General features: G+C 45.8%; 1 protein-coding gene across 2 annotated transcripts; it reads left to right on the forward strand.

Moving 5' to 3' along the window:
- The first annotated feature begins 12,741 nt into the window (after window positions 1-12,741).
- On the forward strand, window positions 12,742-26,458 carry minar1 (membrane integral NOTCH2 associated receptor 1). Of its 2 annotated transcripts, XM_048969710.1 has the most exons (4): window positions 12,742-13,390; window positions 14,064-16,334; window positions 21,403-21,657; window positions 24,803-26,458. In XM_048969710.1, exons 2-4 carry the CDS (start codon window positions 14,121-14,123, stop codon window positions 24,998-25,000), a joined length of 2,667 nt encoding a protein of 888 aa, XP_048825667.1. In that variant the 5' UTR covers window positions 12,742-13,390; window positions 14,064-14,120; the 3' UTR covers window positions 25,001-26,458. The 2 variants fall into 2 exon arrangements, with proteins under 2 accessions (XP_048825667.1, XP_048825668.1); XM_048969711.1 differs by lacking the exon at window positions 21,403-21,657.
- Window positions 26,459-27,385: the final 927 nt, after the last annotated feature.

The raw sequence follows: 27,385 nt of genomic DNA on the forward strand, positions 1-27,385 counted from the left end.
ACAGGATGGCCAGCGCCACCTGCTGGCCCAGTGGGGGGACGACACATGAGATGGGGCCAGAGGGGCACCAATCCTGGCAACGCCTGCTGTGTACGTGACACAAAACCTCTGTCCCTAAATTAATTAAATATGTATTTAAACAGTGGGTGCAAAAGTGCCTAAATCTACATCATATAGATATGTTTTTGAATGACGTGTGTGCAGAAATGTGCTCTGCATCATTTACTTGCAACATCAGCTACACGCTTGCAAACATGAGTCACAAGCCGGCAAACATGCATCATCAGCTCGGTGTAATTAATGAACCCCGCTTCTCCGAAAACCGTGCGGTGAGTCTGTGACACGATGTCTGGTAATGGAGATGTAGGTTAATCATTCTGTCTGTTTGCTTTTCATATTATGGTAAATTCGCGATGTGCCAAGCTCCGTTTCTCCCGTGACGGTATTGCTTTAGAAAATCAATTATGTAGCCCCACTGGCACCGTTACGAAATGTTCGGTCCAATCTGAGCCATCTGACATCATAGTGAAATCTTGAGCGGTATATAACATATCTGTGTTGTACTGCGTAATTCGCAACCAGCACCTGGAAAAACAGAACGAACTATTGCATATTTATTAACCAATTGATTATCCTAAAATTTTTCTGGCAGAACTGATACTGAGTACGTTTAAAAGGTCTGGAAATTACGGCGTATCAATTTATTTTTTAAAATTTGTACTTAAGAAAACAACGGCCCGCTTGTACACAGCGGTGGTGTGACCAGCCATCTAGTGGTAACTTAGTGTAATGCCGCTGTTTCACTATCTGTGATAATGCGAAATATTCGAGCTGCTTTTGTGTTTTTACTATGGGCTAGTTTTCGAGAAAGGTTTCTTCCAAGAAGGAATAACGGATAACCCTGTTAAAGGTAACTACACACAGAATAAATGAAAGCCTCAGTATTTGCTAATCAGCACTTTCGCTTGTCATACATATTTCATGACGCTACGGGGGATGGGAATAGTGCTTTTTTCCGAATAATTTGTCACTCAAATGAGTCTCAAACATTTCCGACATGAGGAATTTAAATTCGTGCCGTTAATGTACTGCCTCCGTCTACTACAGTCAATAATACTAACATTCGTACCTTATTATTAATCTGGAATTGGCTACATTTTTACAATTGAAGTATTTCCTATAGATTTCTGTTTAATGGCCCTCTACTCACAACATAACACTAGACTCGCTGTGCAGTATAAATCCATCCATTCATCCATCGCTCTTGTCCTATGTAGGGTCGCGGTAGAAAGCTTCATGGATGGGCGCCAAACTACCGCAGGGCGCAGTATAAATTATTTAATGGAAATGATGAAGAGTAGCGTTGGAAATTAAACCTGAAATTGAATTGTGTCTTTATATAGGTAATGAGTAACAGAGATGTTTTACATGAGCCTGTGGTTGAATTGTACAATGTCACGTCATTTAATAACGCAGAAATACCACTTATTTAAAATGAAATATTGTAAAATTATGAGTGCGCATCCGTGATTACTTACATATATAATATCCATGAATCTACACAACAGTTGCATACTTATTAAAATAATTTAAAACGTGCTCTATGCATCACAAACATTTCATATCGGGAGAAAAAGTTTCTGTATCGTGAATCAAATAAATTGTGTTTGAAAAGCTACTCTTTTGTTTCGACAGGTCTTATTTGTCTGCGCCGGGTTTCGATTACCGACTTTTACAGTCATTTCAGCGCGTTTTCCGCTGCATTTTAATGGGAGCGAAGCGGCGCGATTCCTGATTTATGGAATGAGTTACTTCAAGCGGCGTAGCTGGCATTTCTGGGCGTGTTGCTAAATGTTATCGATGGCTCTTAGAGTTCCCTCTGCCGCTGTGAAGATGATGGGCTGGAAATGCCCCATGCTCACCCTGCAAACCATGCGTTAGTCTCATTGCATCACTTCAGCTCTGCCGATCGGGTTAACCAGACGCCCGCCACGGCCCGTCTGCCCGCTCCCCGTCTGACGTCGTAGGTGTTAATGATTTGGCTATAAAGTGGATGAATTAACTAGTGTCTCCATTTTCTTGTCCAGTGTGGGACGAGCCTTCATCTGGTTATGGGGATGTCAAGGATAACGGGTGGTTAAAAAAAGGAGAGCTGGGAGGCTGTGTGAGGTCTAACTTTCACGGCATAAAGCAGAGGATGGAAGGTAAATTCGCTTCGTTCAGCAGGCTGCCAGAATCTTATTTATATATCTCGGTGGCTTAAGATGGTATCTATACATGACAGCGTGACATCGGTGACACCGCACGCCGACAGGTAGCGGCACTGACTTATCACGCCGTGACTGGACTGCGGCCCAAATGACAGCAATCTGTCACCCCCACCCTCCCGCAGGTCGAGACGCTACCTGTCCGGAATAAATGGGCCACCCAGTGGCTGGCTGGTTCCTGTGTACTAAAAGAGACCCCCTTCATTTGTTAATGCCTGGATATGCGGCGGGGATTTAGCTTTGCGGGCTGCGTATCTGGGAAAGTCAGCACGACTCGTGTTTTCCAATTTTGGCTGCTTTTCCCCCCCGTTTATCAAAGAATTTTCACGGCGAAAAGCAGGCGCCTGAAAGCCCCCAACAGACATAACGGGCCACGGCTGACAGCGTCACAAAAACTAATAATAATAAAAGTAACATAACAATTAATAAACTCATATGAACTGGCCACGAGGTTATTGTAGGTGGATTCATTATAAAGCGCTCTGTTATACCCGTGAGCAGGACCGGGTCCTGCAGCAGTCTAGTCTAAGGACGGACACAATCAAGCCTGTTTTTAATAAGTCATGGTGATAAAGGACCAAATAAGCCACAAAAGCGGAACTAAAAAAATGCTTTTCCAAATTATCAGCGTGTTCCTCACAAAGGGAGAAAGAGATAGTTATTTGGGTAATGAGCCTTACCGTGTTTGTGGCTTTGTTTTAATTGTTATTTAGGGACTGATTAGATTACATGTCTGGGCTGATGAATGTCTTGCTCATGTACCAGGAAAATTCGTATATATTTGCATTTAATGAGCAGATTTTGAAGCCCCATTGCATTTGCAAATTTTGAATCGTGAGTCTGAGAGGCTTCTATTTTTCTTGCTAGATGTGTGTCACTGCAGATGAACAGATCAGCCTCACTGTTGTTCCAGTTCTGTGCCAGATAAATGTGGACAGTGTAAACAAAAAAAAACAAAACAAATGAGAGTAGCTAGTTGTTTAAGATGCACCAGATCATCACTGCAAAAGCCCATCCATTTCTCGGTCTTTCTCACCTATCCAGCACAGGGCACACGCAGCAATCCACCTACACCATATGTGCGGGGAGACTTATGCAGAAGCAGGGAGAAAAGGGCAACAGAACTGGGGTCAGAATTAATGGCCTAACTCTGTTGGTGTGAGGCCTTGATACCTGCAGCGGCTCCCATTTGCAGTCTGAACAAACCGCAACCATCTATTAATGTATAATCAATACAAACCAAGCAGGACAACAATTACACTCCACAGATTAATTACGGTGGGGGAAAGAGATAAATAAATATGCAGGTCATGGTATTTTAGAGCAAAGCAGGTCTTTGTAGTTTGACAGGTGCTCGATGTAAGATGCTTGGGTAATTATTTGCGTGGCCTTGAACATTATTATCCTGTGAACCTAGAAAGTCTCTTCACTATTCTATGAGTTCCATTAGGGTAAAATGCATTATCTAATGGCTATTTGGACAATATTGCTTCTTAATGGGTTAAGGGCAGGATAATTTTTTTAAATTATTATTATTTTTTTTTAATATAACAAAACGATTCAGAAATATCACAACCCAGTGACCAGCTGGCAGATTTTAATTTCTGCATGTCAACTTTCTGCTAGTTTAAGATGAATATTGCTTACGATGTGTTGGTTCCTAGTCTGTACCGATGTAGAATTTCTGACTAACTCAGGAAACGTATGGCTTCCGTGGAGCATCGAGATTCGTGGACCGGATGAGGGGATTATGATCGAAAATCCCATTGGGGAAAGAGTCCAGGTCAACACATGATGATTAGTTAGTTCTGATTGCAAAAGCAGGAAGGCAAACTAGCTGGGTACTGGTTTAGAAACATTTCTTTACCCAGAGGAAGTGTAGGCTTGAAGCTTCCTAGTAGCGTGTTTGAGACACGATCATTAGATGTATCACACCAGTACTGGGTTCGGTGTTGCCCGATGTGTCGTATCCAAACGAGCATTAGGGGCTGAATGGTGTCCTGCGACGTCCTGATGCGTCATCGGCCTGCAGATGTGCCACTTATCCCTCATTCCTGAAACAGGTCTGGCCGCTGCGTGGAGGAAACTGCTTCATCACAGGAAACATGACCCAGGCTTACTGTCGGTAACTAAATCTGAAACATTTTTGTACGCTGGAATAAAATAAGATTTGACAATAAAATAAAAAAAACGACAATACTGCTGGGAAAAAAAACAGCATTGACCAATGTGATCTCCATGCTGGTCTATGCTGGCTAGTGCTGGTGTAGCTGGTGGACCAGTATAGCTGTGCTGGTCTGCCTGCACATGAAGCAGTATATATCTATACTGGTTTTTTTTCAGCAGGGAACTAAATGAAAATGATTAACATTCCTTTCAAAACTAAGTGAAATAATTTTAGACAAACATCAAATAATGTCCATTACGGTTTTTAAGATTATGTAGCTAAAACAATGATTTGTTCATGTTTAATTTCCATTAATAATACCTGACAGATTTTTTCCAATTTTGAGGACATTAGTACATAGAGTGAGCTGTCTATTCGCGTACGATTCTCTAAAGATCAGACATGTGAAAGAACTCAGTCTATTCCTATAAATATAATTAATAAAACTCATACTGATTCTAAAATATATACAGTATATTTAAAAAATAAAAATGAATTAAATCACATGAAAAATTAATGAACGTAAACTGGATTTCCAATGAAAATTGTAAATAATACAAATAAAACACTAAACAAAGATGATCAAAGGTATGATGACACTGACATGAGCAGTTGGCTCCCACTTGAATGGGGTGCAGTGACAGGTCTCTCTCCATGGGGAGCCGTAGCTCTGCATGAGCGAATGGAGGCCGGTTAGTACCCCCCCCATCCCCCCACCCCCCCCCCCCCCCGCCAAATGCCATCAACCCAATCGGTACAGCCTTGAGGCGACAGTGTCACATGGCCACTTTACTCAAAGCATTTCATTTGCCGTGTGTGTGTGTGTGTGTGTGTGCGTGTGCGTGCGCGTGCGTGCGTGCGAACATTTGCACCTTTCCGCTCCATACAGCTCCATCGGGGCGGGGGGGGGGGGTCCTGCTCGGCATGCTATCGGCCACAATGGGCGATCGGCCCATGGCCCTCCCCGCGTTGTGTAAGCCAGTCTGACGTCTGCTGATGTTACCTTGCTGTCCTTTCGGGCATCGTTACTCTGGCAACGTGTTTTTATGGCCCTACAACGACTCGTTTTCTCAAAAAAACAAGTTATCCCACCTCCTCACATATAAAGAGTATCACACCCAGGGAATATTACGCATAAACGGAATATTGCAAATTCTTGATTGAGGTTTACTAACCTCGACATTCTAGAACGACAGATTGCAAATATCTAGGTGTAATAAAGCATTTAGGGATGGCTGGACTGAGGGAATGTGGTGGACGTGCACAGGAGACCCCATGGTTGCTCTTTGACTAGAAGTTCAGTGTTTTTTGTATATTCGGGAGCCTCTACTCATGTTTCAGTCTGAGCTGAACTGCCCGGCGCATAGAACAGGACATAAAATGCTGTCCATCTGGGTATCCTGGGCGACAGAGATGGTGTCACACAGACACGACAGTAAACACCTATACTGCCAAGTCACAATGTCCTCCTAATTCAAACAATTGCACTGTCTGTGGTGTTCCCAGGCTTTCAGTGCTGTGCCACGTATGTCTGCTGGCCTCCCTGCACATTCTACATGCCATCGTCCCTCATAACATAAGTCAAAGGCCACCGCACTCCCCTGGATGTGTCTGAGATGATCATTTCGTTCTGATGACCCGCAGGGCGGCAGATAAATACTGCAGCAGGCCTCAGTGGTGTTACGAAGGTTAACTCTAACTCAGGAGCCATCCGACAGCTGCCAGGCGCCATTGCCGGTCTGGAAGGGATGTGGAAGCCTGGGGGGAGATTTGTTGACCATCCAGCTTGACGTCTAGAGTCTGAACTGCTCTTCCACCTCTGCGGAGGACGTTGATCACACGGTTTAAAGCCTTGAGTGTTTTCCCAAATGTGGCCACGCTGTTCAACCCACACTCCCGCTGCAGATATAGGATGTGAAAATTAAACAAGGGAACTCCTTTGCCTCTCTCGGTCTTGTCAGTTGATGGGGAGAGTAGATTACCTCTCTTCCCGCCTGTCCCGCGGGCCGTGGCGCTGATGGGGGAGAGGAAACACCCGCAGTCGTGTTGTAAAGTGGCTTTTTAAGCGAGTTCTCCTCGAACTGGTGCGTTCTTCATCATCGCGACTGCAAGTACCGAGGGCTGCATTGAAACCATTTCAGTGCAGTCTGATTTTACTCAGAAGATCCAGTGTTTGCTGGAGTTCAGCTTGAAGGGTCTTCCCTCTAGGAGGTCAGCATGGCCGTTCTGGTGACCCCTCAGGCTGTGTGACATACCCAGTGGGTGCTAACATGCTAATTCTGTTCCCAGCTGACATCCCCTGGTTCCCTTTCGCCAGCCTTGCGGCAGTGACCGCCCCCATCCTAAAATGAGTATTGGGTTAGGGTCGGTCAGAGTAACTGCAGGAGCGTATCAGCAGAAACTGGGTCAGGGCTTCAACCATCTTCCTGAGCGACGTCGTGACCCTCACCTGCTATCCGTGGAGTTGAGTAGAGTCCAAAGGAATCTTATTGACTTAATTAATTCCTTCAGTCCGGTTTTGGCATGTCCTTCCTGGTTAGAGTCCCATTAAGACCTGCCTCGTCTTCCTTCCCCTCCTTCAGGTTGTGCTCTCTCCCTCCCTCCTTCCTCCAAGCTTATGCCTCCATGCTCTCTTCAGCCACTGCTAACGAGCTAATGTAGCATGAAGAGCAGTCGTGACGGTCTGACTGATATATATCCGTCCCGTAGGCTTGTCCACACTGACACCTTATTAGAATCCAGATCAGCAAAGACAACTTGGGCACTAAATGAATTTCACAGTCTTTGGCTCCAGCCCAGCTATCCTGACAGCCCTCTTTCCAAGCCTCTGACTGTTTGCCGGAACATAAAACGGCACGTTTCCTGGGGTATTTTCACTCTCATGTTAATCTATCATGTGAAAAACAAACATTTTGGTATTTCCATATCTGTCAGTCGTCGAATTCTCGTCCATTTACAGTCATATGCAGCCTTTCCTCATCCACACACCTAAATGTTTCCTTTCTAAGCAGTTTGACAGAAGAGTGTTGAATCACATGACCTTCTGGACGATATAGATGTTTGTTCTCTTGCATTTCAGATTCCTGTCTTACAGCAGCTTCATTTCACTGTAATGTATTTCGTTCACTCGTCTGTCAAATGCAATTTGCATTTAATCACCATTGATTTTTCTTGACCGATTGCTTACGTCTAACCTTTGTGGTGAAGCTATTGCACTTCATCGCAGTTGAAAAATACAAAATAAACCATTTGAGGGTAGGAAATGATTATTTATGCAAGACGGCCTGATCTTAATATTAAATGTGGCTGTTTTCCTCCAAACTCTTTAGCAGTAATGTAATGAGAGGCATCCCAGACGGAGTGACCTTTCTGAATACAACACGTACAGGAAATGGATGCCAGGCAAGCGTGTTGTACATTCTGTCACCCGAATCGCATCATTTTGCTAAATGCTACGCGCTTTCAGAAGTCGCGCTCGTCAAAGCTAAGCAGCTGTATCACTAGCTGCAGATTTGTCCCTTTCTCCGTGATTTATGTGAATATTTGTCATGACATAAGCATTCGACCCTAAATGTTTCTACGTGCTTGTAGCGGTGCTCAAACAAACAGATGATGCAGCCAGTGTCATAATTTAAGCCCTTGGAGTCATATTTCAAAATTAGGAAAGACAGGGGCTCCACTGCTGTTGCATTAACGTGCGTCGCTGTGAGATCAGGGATCTCTTCTCAGATCCGGATAACAAACGCTGGGGAATTTCCACTCATAATAACTACAAAACCATGGAGAGTTTGTCACATTTCTAGGCCATGACCTTTATTGTTTAAATAATTTGATATTTAGCAAAAATGCAAAATGTGATAAAATATACAAAACAAAAGGGTATTCTATATGTACGTGACGAAGTGATTTGTCATTAAAACGTTTTGGCTTCCTAAAGGCAAAATAGAAGAGAAGGCGATAGTATGGGCTGCGTTTGCAAGTGCAAAACATGGCAAAGAGACGGCAGTGGGCCCCCTAGTGGTGTGTCTTCTTGGTACCGAGGGCTGTGGAATTCCCATTGTACAGTAACATCGCCCTTCTGTTGACATCACCATAATAGAACATTGAATTACGATGCCATCTTTGGGGTAAGTGTCTCTTAATGCAATAAGAGGGAGAGCTCTTCAGAACATGGACTGCTTCATTGATTTTTAGGAGAATGACCTAGACATACAGTCAACCTTTATATATATATATATATATATATATATATATAAAATTTGCAACGTGCTTATATCAAACCCTTTGCTTCTCACCAACTGAACTGGAAAGTGTGTTTTGCCTGGAATCACGTTCCGACGTTCCACGGTCTGACGTTCCTATGGTCTGCTCATCTGCTTCCTTGTCTTTTTTCTCTGGCATAATCCCCGACAGCGTAGGAGCTCCTTAAGTTTACGCAGGGAGACACCCCAGCAGTTTTGGGCCCCCTGCCTCATCAGGGACCCTCGGCTGTCTCCCGACCTCCTCATCTTCTTTTCAATCCCCGGCAAGATTCAGCTTATTTATCTCCCTAACTGCCGTCGCCTGTTAAACCGGAACCGCATCTGCGGTGATTTGTGGAAATTATTTTTGCACGCGTCATTGTGATAAATCATCCGTAAAGCGTGAGGCGGAATGTGGGAGCCACGTGAACATTTCGGAAAAGGTATTGCACAGAGGATGGAGTAGCCAGTGGCCCAGGATTGGGAGGGGGGGGGTGATAGATCTATACAATTACTTGACCACAATTTTTTTTTTAAACTGGGTCACGTTTAATATGATTCAGACTGACCATCCTACTATGGGATTGGAGAGTCACTTGGCTGAGTTAGAGATGAGGGTTTGGAATGGAGACAGAGTTTCTCAGTAGCACGGCACGCATTGTACTCCTGCTGGAGACAGCCTGGAGCGGCCTGCTGTCTCTGTCTGAGCTCTCACCTTCACCGCAGGCCCTTGGAGGACAGAAAGAGGCGGATTATAGTAAAGTGTTTAATTACTGTTTGTAATTAAAACTTTCCTGGCTATTAAGAGCCAATCAGTTTTCTCATTTGAGTCTAAAAATAGAGCCTTATACACAGATGTTTACCTCGCACGTAAAATCGGACCCAAAACGGGAGGGCTACTTACAAGCATCACAAACTTTTGTGATATGTATTGCGTGTTGGTGTTTATGACAGAAAAACCAGTGAAGGAACATGGGTGGGGGCCTCTGACTGGTGTGTGGATGTCGAGACCTTGCAGTTCGCTTCTGTCCCCGGGATAATGAGGGACCACTGAGAGATGGGACACTGACCAGAAAAACGGGCCTTCTCCCCGAAAAACTCCTCCGTTCTCGGGTCTCTAAAATATGTTGATCGGCGCTTTGTCTTCAAAACAGAAACACCCACACGGCGGATTTCAAAGAGGAGGTGCCTTTATTTCAGTCTCTCCGTCAATGTTAAGCCCACGCCCCCAAATCGATGCCGTCGTCATATTTTCATTTATCTTTGCTTCAATTAAACCAGAAAGAACCGGAAAGGCAACAATGCACCCAACCGCCCCCCCCCCCCACTTACACAGCCTCATGGTGGAATTCGGTGGGGTTTCATGGTCTCCATGCATTTGTAACTTACAGAATGACACTCTGGCATCAGCACATGATTCCTGCAGACAGTGCTTTGCTGTGCCTTGGAGTTAAGTTGATTTGAGTAATTTAAAATCAATGAATCATGTTTTTTCTGCAGGTCTGCAGGGTGTGCTCAGTGTAAACATTTAACCAGTTAACTTTAGGAGCGCGACAGGGGTGCCATACTCTTTACATCTCCTGAATCGCCACCAATTTGCTGTCATCTGCAGTGGCATGCATCTGATTGGTTAAAAGCCAAGGACAGCTGTTGTTCCTGTGGCGACATTGTGGTCAATCGGGATGATTCTCATTGATTTATGACTGCGTTGCACTGCCAGTCTGCACAGGCCTCACCATGCTCCCCCTAACTGCCCCCACCTTCTCGGAGTGAGTGTGAGTGCAGTAGTGCTGTCCTTCCCTGGCATCCCACGCTCCCGCGTCAGACATCAACTGACAGTGTGTCACATCGCAAAATGGACGATTACTTTACCCACCCTTGTCCGTGTCCCCCCCCCCCCCATAAGGAAACATGGCTCTGTGATTTGCAGAAACGAATGCAGACATAATGCAATTTCAGACTATGATTTTTTTTTTCCAAAAGTGATTTAACCTAGAATTTCAATGTTTTTTTTCCACAAGAATGTGCCCAACAGTCATTGTGAGCATGCTCAGTCTGCACTGTATAATTTAATCATGAATATGCAAGTAAATTATAAGCGTGTTGTTCAGTCCAAATGTTTGAATCCGAGTGTGCTGATGTGAAGCATATTATGTTGTACTGCACTTCCGATGATGCAAGCAGTAGTTTGATTTAAGTTTAAGAAAGAATATTTTAGACACTTCTGTGATAGAACGATAATACTTTCGTACTAGATATCCTGATAACAGGTTTGCTGACGATATATATCTTTGAGCTAGATATTTGTAACCAGATCTCTGAAGTGTTTGTTTCTTTTCAGAACAGTGTGAAGTCTGCTCCCCTGCTGTTAGAGTCTCATTGGAAAGTGTCTAGGGTGCCTGTCTTAAGCAAATTTAAAAGCCATTAGATTTGAGTCTTTGTTTTAAAGCCGATGCATGTTTGTCAGGGGGTGACTGTTTTTATCAGTCAAGGAAACGGGCTCCTCATCTAGAGGTTGTTGGTTCAAATCCCAGCAGGGCCCCCCTCCCTCTATAGTTACTCATTGCTCCATCTTCCCACGGCTTGCACTCTCTCCCAAGCATGACAGGGCACTATAGGCAGGGAGACCCACTGAACAGGGTGCCCGTCACAGGGGAGGAAACCCAAGGTACAGAGGGAAACCCCACATAACACGGGGAGAAGGAACACACACACACACACACACACACACACTCCATTCATTTCTATGGGAAAAACCCTAATCCCAATCATGACACCCTTAACCCCCACCCAGCCCTAACCATAAACTTAAGTAACCAAACAAAACACAAGACTTTCGGCATTATTAGTTTTTTATTGTTATTGCAGTCACAGATTATTATGTAATTGAGTTTCCCCTTCTAGGTACCGAAAAATGGTCCCCACAACGTCAAAATAACAGGGAAATTTGGTCCCCACAATGTAATATATACATAACCCACACATACATATACAGACACAAAAGAATGTGGTGTGGAATTGTGGCCAGTATTGATTATGGGGGGAGGGATTGCAACCCCCCCCCCATCCCCCAGTAATTAATGCCCATGCCTGGTAAGACATACTGCTGTATAAACGGATAATATATAACGGTTGTTGGATAAACATGCTTAAACATCTAAATATAAAATTTGCTCACATATATTTTCATCAGGATGTCTCAAACGTTAAGACCTGAAGGCTGAGATTTGCTTATATTGATTACGCTGACAACGACAGGAATATTACGCCTGACTAAAGCGGAGCAAGTGAACGGAACGGTTTTCGGTTTTCCTTGGCTGCTGATTAAGAAGGAGACGCACGGGGATTGATGAAGTCCTGCATTGGTTAACGTGATTTATTAAGCCACGTGGGAATAAAAGCAGACGGGATCCTGGACAAACCTAGGTCCTGGCACGGAGAAGACAAAGTGATAGTTTTTTTTGATAGCTTTGCCGTGCCAGCTCAGGACGACAAGTGTGTTTTGTTGTGCTTTGTTATACATTGATTTATTACAGCCAAGAACTAATGCTGTTGCAGTGACCATCTGATTTAAGGAAGAAAATTAGTTTGCTTACAGAGACCCTCCGCAGCTGGGTCGTAAACCACGTTTAATTGCCTCCCAGGGTCATCTCTCTATACCATAATGCATATCGCACTCTTAATTTTGTTCACAGACCCGTCCATTTACTTTAAATGGTTCATTTTGTGTTTCATATTTGTTTTCCTGATTTTATTCCTATTATTTTGTTTTCATAAGCCAGCCGTAGTAATATTAGGATGTGTGTGAGATTATTTTGCATGCGCGTGTACAGTATTGAAGAATAGCGTTTACTAACGTTTTTTTCTACTGTGAATGTCGTTGATTTTTTATTTTTTTTTCCCATCACTCAGATTTATATCCCTCCTCATGATCCGTCAAAATCTTTAACTGCAAGCGGACATTGTTAACGCAGTAAGGGCGTAAATAAAGCATTGCACCAAAGCCGAATAGCGTCCCTACAACCACAGGCATGCATCGCTCTGAATGCAAATAGAGCAGCGAGGTCCGGGCTGCTCCAGCCGTCCTGAGACGCGTACATCACGATGACCATTTGCGTGCCTGAACCAGCGCCTAGAAAGGGAGGGATCCAATACTTTTCTCCGATTTATATGGAGAAACGTGGGTGCTCTAAGGGAGACGCACTGGGGAATGCTGACAGCTTCTGTAAGGGGCTGTAATACGCAATGGGTTCGGCCTGAAAGTGTTGGGGCATAAGCAGGCATCGAGGAGCGAGTGAATGAAGAGCAAAACGACGGGAGCGTCGCCTTTTCACTCCCATTGCGGGTCGGCGTGAAGGTGTAATTACGTCATAGACCGTAGAAACGCGGCCGCCTCCGGCTTTGGGCAGCGCACTGAAGTCGCCTTGTGGACCAGTCCGTTTGCCCCGAGTCGGCAATCTATCATTTAATATCCAAGGGCATGAGGAGTTCAGGAAAAGCAGCAAACTGCAGCGAATGCCGTTTTAATGTGCGCTGTCCTACGGACGTGCAGTATATACACACACGTAGACACACACGCGAGCCTTGTACGGCTTCGGTATAACGCGCAGGTTAACTTTACCGAGACGTTTTGACACTTCAGAGACTAACACTTCGCTGCCGTCTCCTGTTTTTAATCGCAGCCTGGATTCACGTAAAAAGAGATCCTGCGCAAGGTACGTTTGCTTCCCCCCGGTTTTCCTTTAAGCTCCATGTATATGGTTTTTACGCATGCCAGCTGTTTTGTACATCTACACAATATAATTTCCCTTCTGTTTTATTATAAGGAAGGGTCGAGCGACAGATGCATGTGCACTCCCATCTCTGCAGTGAATTTGCTTTTGTTTTAAATACATTTTTCATGCACATTATTTATAGAGGATTGTAAAGAGCGAAGGAATGTGATTAGAGCATTCTATAATGTAGAGACAAGCGAGCACAGTACGGAGCTCTGCGCTATAATCCCGATGGAATAGCTTGGGTTTCAGTTCGGTTTTTATAATGTTTTCGTGAAACCGGTTTTCCTCGAAATAACAGTATTAGGATCGTTACTGTTGAAAACGCGTAAACCCGCCATCCGCTTCTCCGGTGAGATAAACCGTGCAGAGACATGCAAAGTTTGAATTTCTTATTAATGCTAGCACGCTTCTCTGTAAAATGCATGCTCTTTTGATGTTGTGTTTTTATGATAATTTACAACCTTCTCTTTGTAACCAAGCTATGAACACAATAGGGCAACATATAGCCCGTTATACCGCTAGTGGAACCGGGTATTAATGGCTGGACTATGTTTTTTTAAAATGTGGAAAATAAGAAAGACTCTATTAATCCCAGATCTTCCATCTGCAGGAGACAACGTTTCCCTTGATTAAGAATATAACAAATAATTAATTAGCTAATCCTGCAATGGATCCAGTACCGGAATACTCCCTCTTCTTAGTAAGGATCCTGGAAGAGTTGGACGCGAAGTACAGCAGCGTTTCCTACCAGGATCTGTGTAAGTCTCTGTGTGCAAGGTTCGACTTGGTTCACTTGGCCAAACTGCGCAGTCTGCTCTTCTACACGGCCTGCCTGGACCCCAGCTTCCCAGCCACCCTGTTCAAGGACAAGATGAGGTGTTCCGTGGACGACCAGCAGTCCAAGAAGCTAATGGTTGCTGCAGACATTGTCACCATGTTCAACCTCATCCAGATGAACGGTGGCACGGCCAAGGACAAGTTGCCAATGGGACCCAGGCCCAAGTTCCATAAGAACCAGTCTTTTGAGTCCTGTAGGTCGGACACCGACGTGTATAAGTACTCTCACTCCGATAGGGCGTACGACTTGCTCGAAGCCCAGGGACATCCCACGCTGCAAGTCTCGCCCCGCCCTGAGTCTGGCTGCAACAGCTGCCAGCACTTCATCCCGACCTCTGACCCCAACTTTCTCCTGGGAGTCAGCAAGGATATGAAATGCAGGGCGGCATCGCTTGATAAGCTCCAGCACCTTCCGCAGTATTCCCGCGGCAGCTCTCCGCCCTGTGAGATGCAGAGCACCTATTTTCCAATGGAGATCGACAGCGAATCCACCACGGACCAGGACTCCTTGCATTTAAACCCCGGGATAAAGGAGACGTTTATTTCTAATGCCGAGCCGTTTACGGTTCACTCTTGTGTGCAGAAGAGAAATATCTTCAAGGAGGATTTTCACAATCTTGTAGCTTTCGCTCCCCAGGTGCTAACCACGGAATCTAATCCGAGCGTTAAAGTGAACGAGGACTACCAGAGGAAGGAGCCTCATAAACCCACAGCCTTTTTCAACCACAGCTTTGAGCTGCCATACAGCAACCCCTATTTCGAACCTGTAGGATCCCCCGTTCAGGATAAGAGGCGGGTGAAACATGAGAGCCTGGACAATCTTCAGGCGTCCACGTACTTCGGGCCGACCACCGTGACGGAGTGCGTTAATACGAGGAAGACTTCAGGGAAGCAAAGCAAGCAGCCTCACTGGCCCATAAAAAGCCTGAGTTTGAACACGGAGGAGGGACCTGACTTTGAGAGGTCCTTCCTGGGGGGACAGAAGTTCAAAGACGGCCACCGACGCAATGTCAACAACATGGACAATGAGCAGCACTACCAAGGTGCCAAGGAGAAGCAGCCAGTCACCCCCTCGGGGTTCTGCGTCAAATCTAATGGGCCGAAAATGAAAGACACGGGATCTATGGCCAGCGGTGCTGCTGCAGACAGGCGAGAGGTTAAGAGGCTTAAAGACAAGAGCATCAACTGCACGTCTTTTCAGGCAGGAAACGTGGACAGCACGCTGAGCGTAGGGACACAGACTGAGCAGCTTGACCAAAGGAAGCGGAAGGAATTTGCTGGTCATGGTAAATATGGAGAAAAGCAGCCTTTCAAGCTCTCCGACGAGGACTCCGAGATCGTCAGCGACGATATCAGCGACATTTTCCGCTTCTTGGATGACATGAGCGTGTGTGGCTCCACGGGGGTCATCCAGTCATCCTGCTATAACAGCAACGGCTCTCTGTCCCAGGTGACAAAGTCAGACGGGGACAGCACACCTGAGCACAACACGATTAAGCTGGGAAAGGGCGCCAACAAGTTAGACCGGCTCTTCCACTCACTGGAGAGCTCTGATGACGAGCTGAAGGCCAGCGTTTGTAAGCTGGTCCTACGGATAGGGGAGATCGAGAAGAAGCTGGAATCCCTCTCCGGTGTCCGGGGTGAGATCTCTCAGGTCCTTTCGAAGCTGAACAGGCTCGACGAGAAGATCCAGGAGCCGGAGGCTAGTGGCAGGACAAAAGATGGCAACGTGGCCAACCTCCACCCTCCCGTGTTCCAGTGTCACACCACTGGCCATGCAGTGAAGGTGGATGGCAGCCCGGAGTGGTGCTGCTCCGACGCCGGCGGGAGCAGCAACGATGGCCTGAGGGTTAAAGCACTGAGGAGAAGTTTCTTCACCAGAAGGTCCTCCAGGTCCCTCACAGAGGAGAACAGTGCTACAGAATCTAAAGTGGCCAGCATCTCCAACTCCCTGAGAGACTGGAGGGCCGTGTCCTACTCCAGCCACCCGGGAGATGATGGGAAGGAGAAAGACGGCAAGGATCGGCAGCGAAAGTCGAAGGAGGTAAGGAATGAAAGCAAGCTGACTGTGAGATGTATTTGATAATTAGATGAGAGCATACATAAAAGGTGCTATAAGAGGAATAAAAATGCAAGCAAAAATATAATTAACTTTCACCATCTTCATACATAGCAGTATGACGTGTAGACATATTGCCGGAGTTTTTTTTAAGCTGAACTAACAGTGGCTGAGATTTATCTCGGTTAAACAGTAGTCTGTGAAAAGTTACCTCAGCACTAAATGACACGTTTGGCGATTGCATCGTTTATTTTCGAGTCCGTAATGAAACTCCATAAATTTTACGGACGCTGATAGTGCCAGAAAGGGCTGACTAATTATGTCATTTGCGCAGGTGCTAGTTTGTAATCAAACTCGCAGCCTCGCAGAAGGGGGAGGGCCGAGCCGCTATGAATGGCTCTTTCTAGCTCTGTGGGGGTTAGACGCATTAACTCCCCCTAACCAGGCGTGCGATCTGCGTGACATATAAATAGAAAGGGCGGTGCTGTTAAATAAGATGTAGGAGATGGGAGATTTTGTGACGGAAGGAGTGGCATGACAGAGTGGTTAACCGAAGTGTGGAGACGGCACTGTAGTGCTCCACACTGCATGATCTGCACTGTAAAATGGCCTCTCCTCTGCTTTCTTTATGAACGATGGCATGTCACTTCCTGGGCACTGGGATTGGGTCCATTTTGGGCTACTTGTTGGGCAGGCCTTAGTCTGATTTGGGTTTTACTGTAGATTAAGATTACAGTAACACATTAAGGTCCTGGGGGAAAAGCCCTGGACTTAAGTACTGGACTAACTGGACTTGTGGTTAGATCTAAAACAGAGAAGGTCAGGTGGGCAGTGTGTCATGCCCGTTTGCCTCTCTCTCTGTCCGAGACACATTTCCCTTCATTGTGGTGCTTCTGAGCCCTCCCCTCCTCCCCCCTCCCTGCCCCCCCCAGGAGTGCTGCCTTCTGCAGTGCACGCTCTCTGGTGCTATTGTGATGCACTCAGTCACAGGAACCCTTTCATTCTAGTTTTGCTTTGCTGCTGATACCAATAATTTTCTGCGCGGTTGACACAGGAGTCAAAAAATCACCGCGACCTGAACCTCTCGCTCCCCCCCTTCCTGCACCTATTTACCGTCACTCGCTCCCACTCCTCCTTGGCTTGCCGACATCCCTTCAGGATGGCATCGTTCCCAGATGGCCTTGTGCCAGTATTTCCTGAAATGTCCCCAGAGTATTCAGAGCAGATATGGGATGAAATATCTGCAGGGCTGCTCATCATAGCTTTCCGTAACCCCTGGCCCTCCTCTGAGTGTTTAATGCTCCCCAGGACGTTTGGGGAGGACCTTGGCAGGGTTGGCGTCGTAAGGGGGTCGTGCTCCCCAAAATGAGCCGTTGCGGCCCACCATCCACCAAGGACACTATTTTATGTATTTTTTTCATCTGAAGAAGAAAAAAAAATGCCAATCTCTGTCAGGGGCGTGGTTATGGATCATCTGCTTTAGCACCCAATCCCCCCCACCAGATCAACAGCTTTTACAATCAATAGTCCAAGCGTGTCTCCCCCCCCCCCCCCCATTACATTTGTTTGTTGCTGGGACACAACCTCAGGGAAGTGGAGCGAAACCGAAATTCATCACAGAAACCAAAGGGAAAAACATCTCCTTTCCAGTACTGGCTGGGTTTTCCCGTGCCTGTCCTCTGCTGGTGCTGCCCCAAAGGATGTGGTGCTTTTCAAATGCCCGTTAGTTTCCCAGACAACTCTTGCATCATGCAGATGGTGGAATCTGTAAAAAATCCAACCGTGACAAAGGCTCTAGGACTGAGTGGGTCCACACCTGCTCTAATGAGTCCAGCACGCAGGAACTACCCCAGGTCTAGTGAGTGCTGCAGCAAGGACAGACGCCATGATAAAGCCCCCTGCCCCCCACCTAACAGGTATCATGCGCTCCAGAGGTCCCCCATCCCTCCAAAACACCGATCATGCAGACGACCTGTTCCGCAGCACATCTCGAAGTAAACCCGAGGGTCCGTGTCGCGCCTGGGAGCGATGCAACGGCGACATATTCACACGCAAGGCGCATTTAAAAGCCACACACACAAATGACAGTTGGTAGATTTAACATTGCTTTTTCACACTGGATTGCAGGCCATTAGCCTGTTGTGGAATGATGTACATATACAGGGATGGCAGCTAACTCAGTGGGTAGCAGGGAGGCCAGATGCCTCCAGGGCTGTGGGTTCGAAGTGTATGTGTGTGTGTGTGAGTGTGGGGGTATGGAATGTGGCCGGGCTACCATATACCCTTAACCCTCGATTTAACAAGCTGTCAGATAGGGCATCTGGAAAATGCAGGAGTCAGGAAGAGTCTGGGGAGAGTGATTTAGAAAAAAAAAACCCAACACAGACCCATGCTAATGTGAAAAAGCTTTTATTGATGTAAGTGCTTGTTGTATCTCTGCCGATTTTCTGTGACCCATTATGGTTTGACCTGTCTTTTCCATTAGGATCCTGCTGCAGGATGTAGTAAATCCAATTATTTCCTTAAATATTAGCGAATTACCGTAATATAAATATTGCTGGTAGAGCACCTCAGTGCCGGGGGTGCAGTGTCTCACACCTGCAGGGTTGTGCCTTTCAATCCCACCCACTCTCTGTGAGCATGTTCTCCCCAGCTCTCTTCCACAGTCCCAAGACGTGCAGTTAGCTTGTAGCTTCACTGGTGTTTTTAAATTGCTCACGTGCCATAATTCTGCTAGCATATGGGAACTAGACAAACCCGACTCGTACTGCGAAGGGTGACTACGCTGTCAGAAAAGGGGTACAGCCCTGGTACAAGTTTGTTCCCCAAGGTACAAACAACATTAATGTGCCCCCTGTCTGGACTCAGAGTCCATGTTCTTAAAATGTACATTTACCTACAGCTAAAGGGTACAAATGGCAGACTCTTGAGGGTACAGTCTCAGTGACAAGTTATTATACCTTCAAAGGTACAAATTGGTACTTAGTTTTCCTGACAGTGTAGTTGCAGCACGGTTCTGGCTCGCTTCAGTTTTCATGATTTACCGTGTGCTAATCTCCGCTAGCACGTCTATGAGAATCGGCATGTTACGTTAGCATCAAACACTAGCGAATTAGCGTTCGCTTGCACAAGTTTGCGTTATGAATCCATTCCGTTCCATTCAGCTGTTCTATGGTAGTAGGAGTCTGGAAATTTTAAAGTTCCAGGTTATCGGGAATGTACCGACACATCACAATGTGCGATACTACTAAACCGTGCAATCGGTTGTTTCTTGCCTCATGCATTTCAGTCAGTCGGATGGCGGTGACAACAACCAGCTCGATTTGGTCACGCTTTCAGCCCTGCAAGTAAGAAGGGGCCACATGTCAGCGTAGGTACAGGTCAGGTACAGCTTGCAAGATTCACAATGGAATGCCATCTCTATGTGTTTCGGCTTGGGAAGGGCTTGGTTCTTGGTGGCACTGGAAAAGCGCCGACAGAGTATGACTGTGGGTGTGTCCTGTGATTGACTGGTATCCCGCCCAGGGTGCACATTTTAATTTTACAGGGTGGTTTGGGAAAACCAATTAATATTCATGAGATAATCGCAACCTGATTGGCCAGTGCATGCTGTAGACAATGTTCACCGGCCAATCGGCTAGATTCTCTCATGAATAGTAGTTTTCCCCAAGCTCCTTGAAAAAACAGTTGATGGGAGCACATTCACCAGCTTATCAAGTTGCTTCCCTCATGAATATAAATGAGTTTTACAAAACCACCCTGTACAATGAAAATTTGCAGCCAGGGTGTACCCTAACCCTGTACTTTTTGCTGTCTGGGGACGTCTCCATATCCTGCTCTAACCCTCTGCTAGCTACATGGTTGGATGATGAACGCATGTATAAGAATCATCGCTGTTTTGCAAGTTCTTGTGAACGTTTGTACAAATAAAGTTTAGGTGATTTTTTTTTTACAAGGAGTGTTGCTGAACTGGCCTAGCGAAGCCGGGTCAAAAACGGTTGATCACTAAACTTAAGATCCAGTTTCAGTACATAGAAAAAGGCACGAAAAATGATTCTGACCCTCTCTGGCCCAGAGAGCACCAGACACATTTATCCTGCTGACAGCTTGGGCTGTATCTGGTGAATACCAAAAACGCAGTGTGGTTTCCCTGCTACCTGAAAGAGTGATACCAGCGGGAAATTGCATAATGCAAAAGTTACAGTAGGTAGTGACAGGTCATTTAATACCAGTGTCAGACCAAGGTTAGAGCGGCAAGGATAAGAAATGCGGGGATGCTGGTAATTATGCCTGCCGATCCCGTGGAACATTCACTCCGCGCCGGAGATGCACATGCATATTCCAGCAGGCTGCAGATGTTCCCCTTTGTCATCCGAGGACTGTGGGGTTTCAAACCGTGGCTCGTGTGAATGCAGGAGGACACAGGCGACCTGTCACCAGAACATCCCAGGGACTGTCAGAGCGATACCTCCCCGGCTGCCGTGGAGATGGATTCTTACCTCTGGCCACAAGGCCCCTGAGCTCACATCCAGCTAATGGCTGCCTGCCACCTAAGGATTCTTCTGAGGATGATTCCGCTGGAAAGCGGCTTGCCGCTGCTTCAGGTGTTTGGAGCCGCTTACGTGCGGTGGCCCTTTAAGGGACTGACGACGCACGTGACTTCTTGAGGAATTGGAAACATTTGCTCCTGTGAAATTTGGGTGGGAGACACGATAGTGATGTCACCACTTCTGCCGGTTGCTTCCCATGAAAGCTTCTACACTTTGGATCCTGATTCGGTTTTGTGTCAAGAGTCAGGCGAGAAAACGTGAGCTTATTTCGAGCTCTGAAATAGCCCAGAGGTACCTTCTGTGTCCCGAGGACCTGCTGGAGGCCGGCTTTATTTTTTTTAGCACAAATAAATTTGGTCATTACGAATCTCGCCACACAGATGGGGCCCTTCCTGCTTTTAAGTTTGCGTCCTGTAAGGTGCTATTTTCATTCTTCTTCTTGCCTTATTTTCGTCCAGAGTGTTTCAGCGTTTTTAACCGCGCCTTTTGACCCTCACACACAGACAGAGCGCCAGTGCCAGGCCCCCCAGGTTCACCGCGCATCCAAACCCCTGAAGGACTCCTACGTGGTTGAGCAGGTGTTCAGCCCGCACCCTTTCCCCCCCTCCGTGAAGTCGCACATGAAGAGCAGCCCCCTCTATACGGACTTGCGGCTCGCCGACCTGTCGGAGGGCAAGCGAGCGCAGCCATCCTGGACGATCGAGGAGTACAAGCGCAACGCGATGGACAAGAGCAAGCTAGCCACGCTGGACCTGCAAGTGAGTGATGCGTGATTCTTTGCATTATGGGATTGTTGAAAATATCTCCTTACCGGTCGGGTTTAATCCCAAGGAGGCTGCTTCCTTAGCTTTCAGCTGGGACGGTTCACTCTCACAGGAATGACTCAGTCCTGAGTTTTCAAGAGATTTGTGAACCTCGAACGGAAAGAAAAGGAATTCAGTATTTACTGGCCTTATCTGGACATGCCAAACATCACTGATGAAAAGCACCTTGCCGGATTGCCGGCAGCCAGATCCCTGAGGGATCGAGGGTGGCAGTTTGCATTTAATTAACCAGGCACAAAGGACCATTTGCTGATTCTCTTTTCATTGTATTCAATAAACTCACTAAGCTAAACCACTGGCTCAGATTCACCACTGTTGATTCTATTTGATGTTACGTGAGTCATAAGGGTGAGGGAGGGCGAGATTAAGGTCTCTCTGCTACTTCGAGGTCCATTTCTAAGGATGAGTTAGGACAGTTTGAGGACTCCGTGTTCGTCACGGTCTGTTGTCAGGATGACCTGGGGTCTGACTGTCTTGTGTCTAAAGGCAGATCAGTAAGAGGCTTTGGAGCGCAGCTGGTGGGCAGGAATGACCCCTGAGATACCTGACTGGCAGAAAATGCACAATAACCAGTTATTATTAATATCAGCAGATAGGTAATGTTTTTAATCCTGTTGTTTTAAGCATGTTGCAGTCTCCAGATGAATATCATGCATTAATATTTTTTCCGCACAGAGCAGAAGACCTTTTCATATAGAATGTGCTCCTGGTAGAAGGTTATATTTGTAAACACCTGCAGCTCCAGATTTATTTTCAGCTTGTCTACTCAGTGCTGGCGCCATGAACCTAAAACATGTCACCGTGGTTGTCAGATTTACCCACAATCCCATGTAATTTCAGGGCATGGCCATGGCCTCATTCACACCGCGGTTAATTCTGCCAGCGCTGCTAATGGAAACCGAGGTGTTGGTCCAGCTGCACCGCTGACCAGTGGCATGCGTCTGTCCAACGGCGCGTGAGATAGCAGCACATCCACCCTCTACAGTCACAATCCACACCCTGGACGTTCACTTGCTACACCCAATACATCACATGCTACGCTGCAGTGAGCTCATTCTGCACTCCAGCTTCGCCTTATGCTGTACGGCCAGCTGTATTACAATAACGCGCCCCCCCTTTACAGTCAGTATTTTTATTATTTTCATCTTCAAAGAAATCGCTCCCTCCGCATCAACGAGACTTCGGTTCACTGAGTCTAAGCCTCCGATCCAAGTGCAACATTAAGAAGTCAGTAATTGCAACAGACACAGTGTTACGACGCTGTGAGTAATAAAAACAAATTATTTTGGGTGGTAGTTCAGTTTGGCAACTAGACCTTGATCATTAGCAGGACGCTCACTGGCGGCTTTGACGCAGCAGTAATGTAAATTTTATGCAAATGGAGCCGTTTTGGCCAAAGCGGGTGAATCAAACCTGCAAAATCTACACGCGACTTGTGTATCTGAGGGTCAATGGGTCTGCAAAGCACAACTCATATAAAGACCAGTTGAACTTATTTTCTCATTTAAATCTGCTTTAAATCTACTAAGCTCTGCAGGAAGGTACTCGGGTTAGTCCTAGTTGCTCTGATTGCTGTCAGCACAGCCTAGATCCTTCCCTGGATCCACATAAAAGCTTCACACTGAAAAGTCACAGTTAGCTACATCTCCAGCAGATGCCAAAACTTGAGGCAGGAGATCTTAGATGCCTGTAGTTTATCCTTAAGGTTCTTGGCACCACTAGAGCCCTCGGTAAGACAACGATAACACTATTGCATTCAGAGGTCAAGAAAGTAAAATTCCAGACCAAGATTTTGTTTCAACCAAGCAGCTGAGTTCTCTGAATCTTTATATACTCAACTGGTTGGTTGAAACAAAATCTTGGTCTGGATTTTCACTTTCTTGACCTGAACTATCCACCTCTGAACACGTTCACCTGTTTTCTGGAAAGTGCCTGTGCTTCTGCGTCACCTTAAAGCTGGAGTCTGTCCCTCGGGGCAGGGGATACTCACACCGGCCGCCGGTCCTTCTCGTGGACTAATCTAGAGACACAGATTGATATAATGACTGTATGCCTTGAAGTGAGGGAGGAAGCCAGGGAGAGCATGCAGACTGTACAAGCATAGGAGGAGCCGGGCAGCCATCCAGCTCATGACCTTGGCCTGTGTGGCGTGTGTCCGCTCCTGGGCCGATGACCATAAGCCACACGCCGTGGAATGATTTATACGCTTTTGCCTGTCATTTTGCAGGCTTGGTTCTCCTTAGCCAGACTTAACGCCGTGTGCTGGGAACACAGCTGGGTCACATCGTGTGCCTGGGGTTTGCTGGATTTAAAATGCATTAAAATTGCATTAAAACATGCCCCGGCTCCCAGGCGCACCAGCCTACCTTCAAACGTGGAGCCGCACCCTCCCCCCCCCCCCCCCCCCCCCCCGTCCTGCTCGCTTGTCATGTTTTATTGATAAATACCCACTTCTGGTAACTGTTGGAAGCTGCTGGGCTGGTTAAGATTTTGCTAGGAGACAAAAGAATCACTGCTACAATCTTCGGGGGGGGGGGGTGAATCAGTGCCTGTCGTCTGTCTTCTCAGCTGACCATGTGTGTACCGCTACAGCTGCCAGGTGGAAAGGACAAATTCACCACGACAGCGTTTATCTCTGCTGCCAAACTGAAATCATATCCCGTCAACACAAACACGAGGTTTATCGTTCTGACGGGCATTTCTCGAACGGTGTTTGCGGCGAATCATCTTTGAAAATCTGAATGCATCCTTAACTTGAGCTTAAAAAAATATATATATCTATGGAAATCTGACTTAATCCCCACCCTGAGCGTTCTGGGACATCCGGAAAGGAGTTTTAAGACCATCTCTGCGTAGAAACCTACAGCCTCACATCTTTCTCATGTGACTCACCGATACCTCATTTTTGAGACTGCTAATGCTGTTATTCCTCCAGTAACTATTTTAGGAGAAGTAATTCAAACAAGCTGGGTTCCTGAGAAACGGAAATATACTGCATTAAGCGGTAAAATTTTCCTTCAGGTAAATACACACTCACACATAAACATTTCACAAACAACTTATCCTTTATTTCCTCTAGGGACAGGAGTCTTTGAACCCCAACAACTTGGAGTACTGGATGGAAGATATTTACACGCCGGGCTACGATTCGCTGCTGAAGCGTAAAGAGGCGGAGTTCCGCAGGGCCAAGGTGTGTAAGATCGGAGCCCTGATTGCAGCGGCTGCCTGCACCGTCATCCTGGTGATCGTGGTGCCCATCTGCACCATGAAGTCATGAAGGCTTCCACTAGTGAACCCCTGGTTGTGACGTTACATACCACCATAATAACAATAATACACGTAATCCGGTATACTCAACTGAATGGAATAGTGTTGTGGATGTGCTTTTATTTTTTGAAGCCTCCAGTAATGTAGATTTATTTATTACGTTTTGCTTGAATACTTACATGGAGCGGTTGTTAACTTTATTTTTTTATGTATTATTTTTTCTGGGATTGATAAGTATACTACACTTTTTTTTCTATAAATTTACAACAAAGAGTTTATATGACGGGTGGAAACTTTGCAGAGTGTTTTGTTTTTTTTAAAAAAAATAATGTTTTGTTTTGTAATGATGCATTTTAAAATTTAAATATGTGTTTCTCTGTTGTGATGGAAGGAACACACTGTATATGAATTTTGGTCTAACTGACCATGTTTAAGTGAGCGAATGGAGCTGTTTAATACTTTCAGATTAGTTGTTATTGATGCTGCTTTTAACTAACTTCAGCGTGGGATTGAACTAATGAGAATATAAATACAAATATTTTCTTTCTTTTTTTAAATGCCCTCTATCTAAAACAGTGATAATTGATTACTTGAATTATTTTGTTGTAAAATTTTGTTCAAATCATGAATGAAATGGTTACCATTCATTTGAATGAATACTAATAATCTCCCATTCTGACTGTTATACCCAAACGGTTTTTGTACAAGCACAAGCATTATAAACCACTTATATATTTTTTTCCCACTTTTCAGCTCAGTCTAATCTAATTGTCTAATAAACTGAGGGCCGACCCCTGAGCAAAGTGGTGCAGATGCGGAACAAACCGTTTTGGGAATAATGGAGACAGTTAAGGGGTTTGACCAATGTGTTTGTTTCTGAAACGCTTAAGTGACAGACAAAAATCCAACAGTCAGAAGAGCAAAACCAAACGACAGCGAATGTACAGAAGGAAACATCGTAACAAACTATATTAGCACGACTAATCGCTTATCATGTGTCATACTGGCATGTTGAACTTCTGTCATTTATTGAAAATCGTTACTGATTGTATATAATGTATCTTTAATTTATGTATGTACTAACATCAAACCCTGACCTGGAGACTGAGCCCCCTCCCACTGCCTACTGTGATGTAATGTACTATAGATGTATGTAAATAGTCCCATTGGGCCTTAGAAAACATCGACTGAGAAGTGTCCGTCGCTGTGAGTGCTGTAGTCATGCCAACAGTCGCGTTCGAAAACTCAGAGGTTCGTGATGGCCGTACTCCTGACGCCGGTGCTGGCAGAGTGAGCAGGTACAGCAGGCAAAGGTTATTCAATGAGTCTGCGAACACACGAAGACGTACTCTGTCCTATAGCCTTGCCTTCAACACAGGAACTGTGACCCGTAGCATAATGTAGTTCTCTGTAAATATTTTAAGCACATAATGTAAACTCTGGCGTAATTTAAATAGAATAAAACATCTCTGTTCGTACTGCATCTTTGATTGTAAATCCCTTTTTTTGATATCTGGGATAAAGACTGACTTTGTCCATGTGCTCTGTCTATCTTTCTGGGGTTGTGTTCCTTTAATGAGATGTGCCTCTGATCTTAACCGACAGTCCTCAGTCTTGGTCTAGAGATGGCTTTGATCTCCTGAAAAAAAAAGGCCATTCACAGTAGTGAATGCGAAGCACGGAGGAGGTAAATCGGCCTGGAAGTTGCTAAAAACCTGCCAGAACTGGCAGTTAAACGGGCAACGTGAGCAAAAGAGGAGAAGAGGTGCCCATTCACTGGGGTCACAGGAGACCCGGGGCTGAGAAGCAGCGTGACAAGAGGATCACATGATCGCATGTGGCACAAAATCCAGGTTTTAATCCCCACAGAACCTTTGAACGGGAGTTTTGACAGCGCCCTTATTTCAAAAACACCGCATTTCAAAAATAGTACATTTGAAAGATTTCACTTCGACCAGGAAATGCAGAGCTAACCTGGAGCGCTTTCCTGAAGCTTTTGAGAAATGCAGGCGGCAGAAAAATCCACATGTGAAAACTTCCCCAGTCTGGAGGGGTGTTTTGTGGCGTTTTTTCCAAGTGAATTATTCATGGAGATGCATAGGGGAGAATAACAGGGGGTCTCATAATAGAGTTTTCACCAAAGAGATGGAGTTTTTAGACATTCCCTAAGCTGATCATCAAATGCAACCAAACAGGTTCTGCTCAGAGACCATGAATAAGTTGTTTACAGAACTGTACCTCTTCCCGGCACCATCTCTGCTTACCTGCTTATGATTTTATAACAGGACATCAGCGGCCTCGCCCCATTGACCAAGAATGATTCCCTCCAGGCGACATCAAGCCAAAGACGATAATTTCACTCAAGCACCCAGTCCTCAGGTGGACCAAAAAATCA

This window comes from Brienomyrus brachyistius, chromosome 11, assembly GCF_023856365.1.
Source record: "Brienomyrus brachyistius isolate T26 chromosome 11, BBRACH_0.4, whole genome shotgun sequence".
NCBI classification, from domain to species: domain Eukaryota; kingdom Metazoa; phylum Chordata; class Actinopteri; order Osteoglossiformes; family Mormyridae; genus Brienomyrus; species Brienomyrus brachyistius.

Bases quoted from the DNA above. Each gene is read 5' to 3' on its own strand.
- minar1 (XM_048969710.1), top strand. From the start codon at position 14,121: ATGGATCCAGTACCGGAATACTCCCTCTTCTTAGTAAGGATCCTGGAA. The intron at 16,335-21,402 runs GTAAGGAATGAA...CCTCACACACAG, and splicing joins GGCAGCGAAAGTCGAAGGAG to ACAGAGCGCCAGTGCCAGGC. The intron at 21,658-24,802 runs GTGAGTGATGCG...TATTTCCTCTAG, and splicing joins TAGCCACGCTGGACCTGCAA to GGACAGGAGTCTTTGAACCC.